This window comes from Pocillopora verrucosa, chromosome 11 (genome assembly GCF_036669915.1).
Source record: "Pocillopora verrucosa isolate sample1 chromosome 11, ASM3666991v2, whole genome shotgun sequence".
Taxonomy (NCBI): domain Eukaryota; kingdom Metazoa; phylum Cnidaria; class Anthozoa; order Scleractinia; family Pocilloporidae; genus Pocillopora; species Pocillopora verrucosa.
The window spans coordinates 15,032,760-15,043,312 of NC_089322.1; the positions used below are offsets into that span (position 1 = coordinate 15,032,760).

General features: G+C 37.8%; 1 protein-coding gene across 1 annotated transcript; it reads right to left on the bottom strand.

The window, feature by feature from the left end:
- Positions 1-1,309: 1,309 nt before the first annotated feature.
- LOC131789892 (non-structural maintenance of chromosomes element 3 homolog) lies at positions 1,310-10,509 on the bottom strand. The gene is made up of 11 exons (XM_059107074.2): positions 10,370-10,509; positions 10,258-10,298; positions 9,870-9,984; positions 9,391-9,454; positions 8,306-8,385; positions 7,791-7,891; positions 5,978-6,057; positions 4,113-4,155; positions 3,568-3,630; positions 2,813-2,927; positions 1,310-2,109 (listed from the first exon to the last, which is right to left on the bottom strand). Exons 1-11 carry the CDS (start codon positions 10,418-10,420, stop codon positions 2,029-2,031), a joined length of 834 nt encoding a protein of 277 aa, XP_058963057.2. The 5' UTR covers positions 10,421-10,509; the 3' UTR covers positions 1,310-2,028.
- Positions 10,510-10,553: the final 44 nt, after the last annotated feature.

Below are 10,553 nucleotides of genomic sequence, written 5' to 3' on the forward strand. Positions count from 1 at the left end.
CACCAGTCTTTCTACAGCTGAGCTTAACTTGGCCGGCTCTTAGTTTAAGGTCAGCTCACGTCAAATACAATCTTCGTGATCTTATCAAGGCCCGCCGGGAAAAAATAATTACAAACGGAACCAATCTAGAACCCGAGGAGGGAATTAGAGGGCCGAGGCACTTCCCCCGGTGTGAAAATACGCTAAAGGAGCATTTCAGATCCTAGGGCCACCCCCCCCTTCCCCCCCCCCCCCTCCCCCCCCCCCCCCCCCCCCCCCCCCCCCCCCCCCCCCCCCCCCCACCCCCCCCACACGACAAGTTGATAGCTTGTGTAGCCAATCAAAACATTATCGTAGAAAAAATACCTTCACGAGCAATATTCAGCCTGCGAAACAGGCACTGTCAGGATAATAGCAACCGATATTCTCTTGGACACTCATTATAAGCGGCTTGCGGGCGAGCGTCAATTTAAAAATAGGAGACCTGAAGCAACGCAACGTCTTATGATGAAAATATTAGTATCAGAATCTCGGCAAATCTCGACCCGCAAGCGGGACAAACGCGCGTCCTGCCGCACTATTAACGAGGGCTGTTAGAACGCTAGAGAATGAAAAAATTACAAAAAAAAATTGACACAAACCAAGTATATTTTGCACCATTTTTCTACCGACCGTAAGGGACTTTGTCCTAGAGTCATCCCGTGCTTTAGCGTCTCTCACTACCCTTCCCCGTCTAACGGGAAATGAGACCAGGGAGACGGGGGAGGGGGACTGAGTCAATCCCAAGGGTTTAAAAGAGGGCAGCACTTAGACAGGGAGTCATTCCAGCAAGCTCTTAACACACCATCCCTGTGTCTCCAACATCACTTAATCCGGGGAAGGGGCTTCTAGAAAAATTGAACCCAAGGGATTGAAAATAGGGCTAAACAGGATAAATCAATCGTCTGGAGCGATATTCGATATAAGCGAACCGTCCCATACGAATGCAAGACTCCGTCTGCATTACTTCGACGTCTCAGATTGGGTAAGAATATTTGCTGACCAACCGAACCTCTGCGCCCCATCATGCCCCATAACGCGGTCTGTTGTTTTAGTCGTTTTTAAGCGTTTTATCTGGGCCGAGTCACAAAAACCCATGGATAAAACAAAACCACTTAGGGATGGAATGCATTTTTTTTGTAGAAAACTCACATAACCTTTGATTGTAACCCCGCTGTCAACCTTCCAGACTGCGCCGGAAATGAGTTTTAACAACTGGCGTTATTAGTGCAAACATTGTCAAAAGGTATGTGATATTTAGACAACTCCTCTGATCGCACGATTCAAAGCGCTTTGTCCAAAGGTAATTTAAGTAAGTTTAGCTAATCAGTGAGCCATACCTCACCTGCTCAATACAAAGTATTATTAGCAGCTCTCTTCGTGCTGTCTTCCATGTAATCTCTAGTTTTTTGGAGATTAGATTGCATACTTTCCTAATTCAAGACCTCATACGAACCCTTCGCATTACTGTAGAAGGAAAAAAATTTACAATCGAAGATGGAAAAACAACGACTAAATCTCTTTTTTTTTTTTTTTGTTAATCAAATACTATCAGTAAAAATAAACTGTAATCTTCATTTATCATGGATTTACAAATTCACCCGACGAGTTTCATCAATGGTGCTTTTATAGAAGTGAGTGTAACTATCGCATAGAAACTTTTTTTTAAAATAAAACAATAGCAATGAAAATTAGCTATAATCTTCATTTATCATGGATGTACAAATACTTTACCTACAAATTGACCTAAAGAGTTTCACCAATAGTGTTTACATGGATGTAAGTGTAACTATGGCGTAGAAAATGTTAGTTTGTGCAATATAAAGTACGTACGTATGTTTCCAATTTGGTACTTATTTCATCTTTGTCAAATAAATCTGGTATGGCCTGAGAGTCAAAGGAAATGACCAGCAGGCCAGTAACAAGTGAAATGAGCGGCCTAAAATGACAGCGCTGGTCCGCCATATTTCCTTCTGTTTGCCGATTGAAGATTACAACATCCTCTCACTGTTAGCCTTTCGTATCGCTTTCTTCTTTAGCAGTTATCTCCTTCATTTGGGCAGTCCAGTCTTCCATTTGGGTACCATAGATCTATGAGATGTCATAGAGAGGAGTAATTGGAGAAAATCTGTAGTCTTAAACGAGCAGTGAGTGTGTACAAACTCCTGTTGCGTGGCACGAACCGCTTTCTATACAAATGTAGATCGTGTTCCTTTTTGTAAAAACCGTTCTCCTTTACACTAAATTAAAATCAAGCGTCGGGACATCTAGACTGTCACATAAATAGTCTTTAAAATGCTGTTCACATCACGAAGTTTTTTTGAGCCAAAACACGAAGTGAAGTGAAATGCCACGAAGAGACTTCGAATCGTACAATACCGGAAGTGGAGATTGTTCTTGTTCAGACTCTCCTGTGCACGCTTCAACCTGACCCCTTTTGAATCACGAATTTACCACCATACCGGTATAAGAAAAGAGGTTAAATTTCTTTACCTTTTAACTCCCATGAGCGACGAAGCCAGAATTTCTCCTCACGATATCAACACAATGTCAAGCAAACAAGTGATGAGAATAAAGAAAAATCAATTTGGGATTACCAGTTGATCCACTACCAAATTCTCCAAAGTGACATCATAGAAATTGTATGGCAAACAGCAAGGAGAATTACTAATGAGATCTTGAGAGTGAAAGGGTAAACCTTGTCTAATCAACACTTAATTATACTGATGTGTATCGACGATCCAATAAAGAAAAAAATTACAAAATTACAAAATGAAGTTTGTCAGCTGCATACCTCAGACACAAACTTCAGTGCTTGTCGCCAGGTCAGCTCCTTCTCTGCTCTTGCTCCCCATCTGTACTCATATGCAGCCTCGTCACCTCCCAAAACTTTCTTTCTGTCCAAGTAACTAAAACAGTTGCAAGGAAAATAAATTTTAGTGTGTTATATTAAAGTTCACAGGCAACCTGGTGGAAAGTCAACCATGGTTTGATGCTACTCTGGTTTGAAGATTTAATAAATGTAACAAGGACTAACTAATCACTGCAATCATAGTTAGTAGAGGAGACTACTAACTATGCTGCAATATATAAAAGGACCTCTTGTTGCAGTGATTAGATCATCCCTGATGAAGGCACTAGACAGGAGTGTCAAAATGACGAGTCTATGAATTTAAACTTCAAGGTTATATTAACTAAATCTTTAAACCAGAGTAGCATCAAACCATGCTAGCTTTAGTGTGTTCTGTCTGAGTGGCAAAGATCATACACGTTAGGGCTGAACAGTCCAGGAATTTTATCAAGGGGAGGAGGGGTCAACAAGTAATTCTCAATCAACACATGCCCCCATTCCTTTAACTCATGGTTATACAAAGGAAATCTGCAAATTGAGTATATGTAATTTTGTTGTTGCAAGATCACTGGTGTCAGATAAATATTACAGAATCCACAGGTCAGATTAAGGTGGGAGAGGGGAGGGAAGGGGGTACCTGTTACTATTGATTGTTGAGTTGTTATCACCTCCACCCTGAAAAAACCCCTTGAACTTACCATTGTCTCACAAATTCTTGTGATATGAGTTTTTCTGAATCACCAAACACTTCATGCTCTTTCCTAACAAACAAACAAATAAATGTATAAACAAATTATGACAAAAACAAAAACAAAAACAAAACATGCATAATGGAGATGGGGATGTAAGTATAAAATTCTGACCCTGGTACATATTTTGTAATGACCACTCGACCACTGAAGTTTTATGATTGTTAATCCCCACGGAATCAACAAGCGCTTTTCATTCAACTAATTTATTCCTGTTTTCTTGTCAGCATATTCCCACCAATGGTGTAGCTCCACTTTGTACATATAAACCCACACACAACCCACAATTCCTCCAATTGCTCTGACGAAGGGCTAACGCTCGAAATGTCAGCTTTTTTACCCTTTACGGTGGCTAATTTACATTTTCAACTCAGTTGTTAACACTAAATTACCTGCTATACTCTCCCACCGACGCAGCACCACGGTTTCTTTAGAAACTTACCCCCTTTATTCAGAAAAAATAGCAAATATCTTTCCTTTCAATGTGCACTTACTTTGGTTCAATACCAAGCTTCTTCAGCATGTGCCAAAGTTTTGCTAAAAAGAAGCAAAATAATAATAATAAATAATAAAAACACTTATAGAGCGCTGTGATCACTAATTGCTTAAAGCACTGTATAACAATGATTAAACTATAAAATACAAAAGCTAATAGCTATTATAATGATATTAACCAAACTACACTACTAAAAACTAGACGTCATAAGCCAAGCCAACCAGTGAAATAATTTGTTAACCCTTTCACTCCCAACCCAAGAATACGATCGACAATACAAAACAGCAAAATTTAGATCATTTCACAAGCTGTTTGCTGTACCAGAGAGTTCAACAGACAGTACAACCAGTGAATTAATTTGTTAACCCATTCACTCCTAAGATCTAATTACCGGTAGTATTTCTTCCTACTGTCTGCCACATAATCTTTTGATATTACTCGGGAGAATTTAGCATTGGATCAACTTAAAGTCCCCCAAGTTATATTCTTCTCTATTCTCATCACTCTCCTACTTGACATTGTACTGATATTGTAAGGAGAAGTTCTATCTTGGTCACTCATGGGAGTTAGAGGGTTAAGGTACACTTATGTAACTCTTGCCAAGCAGTACATGTACATCTATGGCACAACTCAGATTAATAAATAACACCCTTAAGGGGAACTAGGATAATGATAAGGATGATAATCACAAAATAATAATGATTATATTGCTGATGACAACACTGGTGTTGATAAAGTAATTAATTGTATGGATGGGCTAATATTGACACCAGATATTCGACACTATTTACACTGAGATAGATCAAATTGTAAAATATTGATACCAGCAAGAAACTTCAAAGCCATTCCAGAGCGTTATTTATCTTTATCTCTTAGCTGCTAGGTCTGGTTATCACATTTGACTCATGGATACCACAATATATTTAAGTCAGTATTATTTTAAATATTGTTATTGAATGACAAAAATGAATAAATAGATTCCCTGTTGCCATGCCTCTGTTTAACAAATAGATTCCAAGTTGCCGTGCGTCTGTTCAGTAATAGATCACAGATGATGTCAAAATTTGGTAAAAACAAAAAAGTAGCACACGAGGTGCAGCCAAGTGTGTCACCGATGTTCTTACCACATTTTGATGTCCTCTGTGATCTATTGCTGAACAGATGCACAGCAACTTGGAATCTATTTGTTTTATATAATAAAGAATTAAAATATACAGAAAAAAAGTTTTAATGGTGATGTCATCTATACGTCTGTCCTCCAATAGATTATAAGTGAGAACCAATCAGAATGCATGCATAACTGAGCTTATTATATAATTAGTAATAAATCACAGATGACACAAAAATGTGGTAGGAAAAAGAAGGTGGCACAGAAAGTTGCAGCCATTTACTTCACTGATTTTCTTACCACATTATGATATCTACTGAGACCAATTACAGTACAGACCCATGGCAACTTGGAATCTATTTTTTTTAGATGATAAAAAAGCAAAATTTTGTTAATAGTGACATCATTTACACATCTGCCCTCCTATAGATCATAAGTAAGAACCATTCAAAATGCAAGTATAACCCTTTACACCCTAACATCAGAATGCATATTCTCCATACTGTTCTCTATACATTTCCTGAAGTGCTGACGAAGAGAATTTGTTTAAAAATCAAGAGCTTTTTAAGTTGGTGACCATTTCCTTTATTCTCATGACCTTAATGTTTGATTCAGGAGTTCAGGAGTGATATTGTAAGGAGAAATTAGAAGCTGATCACTCTCTAAGGTTAAATGGATAATTCAGCTTATCATACTAAATGATGTAGACATCAGTAAGTTTTCCCGTCAGCCAAAAATACCTCAGTTGTACTTACATTCAGTAATCACATGATCACACATAAAAATCATGCCTAACACAACCATCAGCAGACCCATCTTGGGAAGATCATCTCCCCTAAAACAGAAGTATCATAAAAGAAGTGAAGATATAATCCTCCCTGGCTGGTCTTCTATAAAACAGTATGTAAAAAATCTACCTCCCTGTAGCAATTAACTTCTCGGGGTAATGAGGATAGATGCACTAAACATTTCACTTCCAAGATCTCATTAGAGACTCTTCCTACTCCCTGTCATGCAATTTTTATGTTGTTAGTTCTGAGAATTTGGTGTGGGATCAACTAATGATCCCCTAATTGATATTTTTTGCTATTCTCACCACTTGTCTTCTTGATAATGTGTTTATATAAAGTCTAGCTGCTATCGTCCAAAATTGTTCACTTTTGTGATAAAAGCATGAAACTTGACATGCTTACTACTAATCCTGTAACATATCATTTCTAATACATCGTATGGATCCAAGCTAGGTTACGCTCTGATCATGAGATCTGCACATGCCCCGAAATTGCCAACCCGGAAATGAGACTGATAATGAAATCGTCTGGGAGCACTAAAACAAACTTGAAACTGATATATCAGTAACAAATGATATATTGTGTCATTAATTGCCTTAAATGTGATCAAGTGTCCTTTCTTTCAATTTTGAGAATCTTGATTGAGGCACCTGTGCTGGAATATACTAATGGTTTACTGCACTGATGAAAGCCAAGCAATCCACTATCATTTTTATGTGTGGCCACATGCTGGCTTTTCATGTGTTTCTGACCTTGAAAAGGTCTTACATTTAGGCCTTCCTTATTAATCAATACTGCACTTGCACTGTATTTTCTTAACACCCCCATCACCTGAAATGAATACTACTGTACAGCTTGAGGGGGAAGTTGAAAATAAGTCCATCATAGAATTATTGGTACTATACTAGGGAAAAGGGCCAAGATACAGTGAGAATAACATATAGTAATAATATATAGCCATAATATAATAATATATAGCCATTACAGACACTAAGATGTTGTTGAAAACTGCGAATTTACAGGAAAGCTTTTGAGATTGATATGAACCGAGTCAACTCAAAGTGTGAGTTTCACAAACTAGTTACAATTACCTCCACAGTTGCTCAATCCAGTGCAAGTTAGACTGACTTTTTGGCATTTGCAGCATCACCAACAACCTGTTTTTCTGCCTAAGGGTTAGGTTAAGTTCATTGTAGGAGTCCTTAGCTTGGGAGAGGGTTGTCTAGAAAGGCACCCTATGACTATTTTGAGCTGCCATCACTATCTCATCTTAACGCAGCAAAACAGGTTGCTGGGGATGCTGTGACTCACCACTAAGATTGACTACATCTTTAGCAAAGGCACTTTGAATGGCTGAATTTTGCTCATGGTGAGTTTGGCTCTCATTGGTGAGAACTCTTCAAGCATTCTAGCCAGCTCTGATGCATAACCACCATCCATCTTCCAAGGGCAGCAGGGTTTTCAGTCAACCCACACATCAAAAATTATTTGTAACAAGATTAGTACTAAGCATACAAAGTTTCATGCTTTTATCACCAAAGTGAACAATTCAGTGTATGAACAATGCAGCTATTTTTCAGACAATAGCAGTTAGACTTAATATGATACAGACAAATTCAGTCTTAGTCATCTATGGGTAGTCATAAATGGTTTAGAGCCAAAGGGTGATACTTTGATAGATGACCAAATTCTCATAGCCAATTTACACAGAATTATAGAAGCATGGAAATAAGAATTACTAATTTCATCTTGGGAATAAGGGATTTAATTGAATTACCAGTCAATTAGTTCATGCTGTTCTTCACTTTTGACACCATCCACTAAAATATAACCTCTTGACTTTCCTACATCAATTTCTTCCACTTCTATTGCAAAAACCTGCAAAAATAAAATGATGGTATCTGTTAAGTGGAGTGTTTGTGAAAGACACCTTGTCACAGCAAACACAAGGTCCTTACATGTCTAAGGTTATGGCGTTACTGATTATTGAAAAGTATGGCAGATTCATTTTGAAAAGTGTATTATTTGCATGTGAAAATCCCATTACATTGGTTTTAAACCTTCCTACAGTCATACAAATAAAAGAGGCTATCAGTTTCTAAGGAAACTGCTGTGCTATGTGTATGTTGGCTGGCAAGTGAAACAAATAATTTAATTATCAATTCTGAGTTGATGAGGGAAGGCAAACAGCAATAGGAAATTGACAGTGACAGCTCTCAATCAGAACAAGTCAGACTGAATCCAGAGATATTCTAACAGAAACAATGCTCTCTACAAAATGTATTTGTATACCTTGTTTAAGTTTTTCTTGGCATGGTCAAAGATTTCATTAAAAGATTTGGCATGTTCCTTTAGCACATTCTTGGTTATATCTGAAACAGTTACAGATCACATAGGCAGAGTTTAGTACAAGGAGTCATAGTATATTCATGCTTAATGATAAGAAAAAATAGTCATAAAATTAGAAAACAATAAAGAAAGATGCTTGCAAAGGTAAAGACTTTTACATCATTCCAGGCTGCTGAAAATGATAACACAATAATGTAGCATCATCCCACATATCTCCCCTATCAAAAATGTCACTGTTACGGTCTACAGTGATGCTGACTACATTGTGAAAAAAATAACAGTATTTAGTATGGTGGCAAGCTCAAAACTATTCCCTTGATAATTTGACCATCACCTCTTTCTTAATCAACACTTCTCTTAGTCCTTTAACACATCTCTTAGTCCTTTACACCCTAACATCAGTATGCATATTCTCCATACTGTTCTCTATACTTTCACTAAGGTGTTGACATAGAGAATTTGTCCGCTGATCAGGAGCTTCCTTAATTGGTGATAATTTTCTTTATTCTCATAACCTTAATATTTGACTGAAGGGTGATAGTGTAAGGAGAAATTAGATGCCAGTCACAATTATGGTAAAGGGGTTCAGTTGCTGTGAGAAATAAAAAATTAAGAACTGGACAATCACTGGTCAGAGTCTTCTTTGAGTAATGTTACATTTGGGACCCTACATGCAGCGAGGATTGACCCTTTAACTCCCAGAAGTTATTAACTCACAACTTCTCCCTATAATATCTGTACATTATCCAGCCACCAGGTAATGAGTATACTCAAACATATCAGGAAGAAGTTGTTACCTTGATCTAACACCAAATTCCTATAACCTATTTACAAGGAATTGTGTGCCAGTTAGAAGGGAGAATTAACAATCAGATCTTGGGAGTTAAAGGGTTAAATTTTGCTGCTGCTTGTAAATGATCTGCATGTGGTTTGAAAATCTTGTAGATTGTCTACATTGATCAAGATTTTCATGTTGACATTTTCATATTCACATTTTGAGACAAAGGTACTGCATCTTAAATATGTACCTCCACGTTTGACTGGATACTTTTTCCTGTCTGTGAACAATAAATACCTAGCAACATCAGATGTCTGTAAAAAAATATAAAAAACAACAAAAAGAATAATTCAAAACATTCTATACATGGCAAAATAATGTGGCCAAAATCAAATGCACATAATGGAGAAAACAAGAGAGAGAGAGAGAGAGTGAGTTGACAAATGGACTCCACATTACCAATCCCAGATGATGTGATAATGTTATAAGAACAAAAACATAGCATACAAGGAGCAGCCAAGTATGTCAATGATGCTCTTACCATATTTTGGTGTCATCTGTGATCTGTTACTTTCCAGATCCAGAGTAACATGAACATGTTGTTTTAAATGATACAGAAAGCAAAATGTTGTCTGGTGACATCAGCTATGCATCTTCCCTCCTGTCATGAGTAAGAACCATGAAAGTGTGTGTATATTACAGCTCATCATATGAAGACATTCAGCATACCTTTCTCTTCAATTCTTCTTTGGAGAGTTCTTTGTAGTTTTGTGTTTTCTGACTCTGAGATTTTCCAGTCTGTGTACAGTCAACCTCTTCTATTTCATCGTCATCTACTAGCTGGCTATTGGATTCAACAGAAGTAAAAGACAAATAATTGGATGTAACTCAAAATCGTCGCAAAACACAAGAGTGTTCACTTCCTTAATTTGAATTTGACCACGCGATCGAGAACACAAATCGGAAGTTGTCAGAGCTGGTTGTAGGTAGCTTGCATGGTTCATTAAACACACTAGGACGGGGAGGTCTTTTATTTTGAACTTCTACATTACAAAAGAGCCTTCCTCGTGGGAGAACAAATAGAGGAAAATTTATCTAGTATTTAACCTAGACGTACCTTGCACCACGTCTTCGCGATTGGCTGGGCGGCGAATCTTCCTGTAGAAATGAAACACCGCATTTTACATCCCATTTCTCAGCAATCAACACAAGTAAAGCTCATAACGTACCTCTAGCTCTTCAATTCTTCTTCTTTTAGTTTTATCCTTCGCTTTGGGCATATTTTTTTTGGTAAAATCCTTCCCTTAAACTGTGGGGGAGCCACAAATTTTTAGGAAAGTCACACAGACGTTATCATGTTTTTCCCGCTCTCTTCGCGCCAAACACACTCATGCGCCTGTCATCCTACCAATC

Bases quoted from the DNA above. Each gene is read 5' to 3' on its own strand.
- LOC131789892 (XM_059107074.2), bottom strand. From the start codon at position 10,420: ATGCCCAAAGCGAAGGATAAAACTAAAAGAAGAAGAATTGAAGAGCTA. The intron at 8,386-9,390 runs GTACATATTTAA...TAACTGTTTCAG, and splicing joins GTATCCAGTCAAACGTGGAG to ATATAACCAAGAATGTGCTA. The intron at 2,928-3,567 runs GTAAGTTCAAGG...CAACTGTTTTAG, and splicing joins CAAGAATTTGTGAGACAATG to TTACTTGGACAGAAAGAAAG.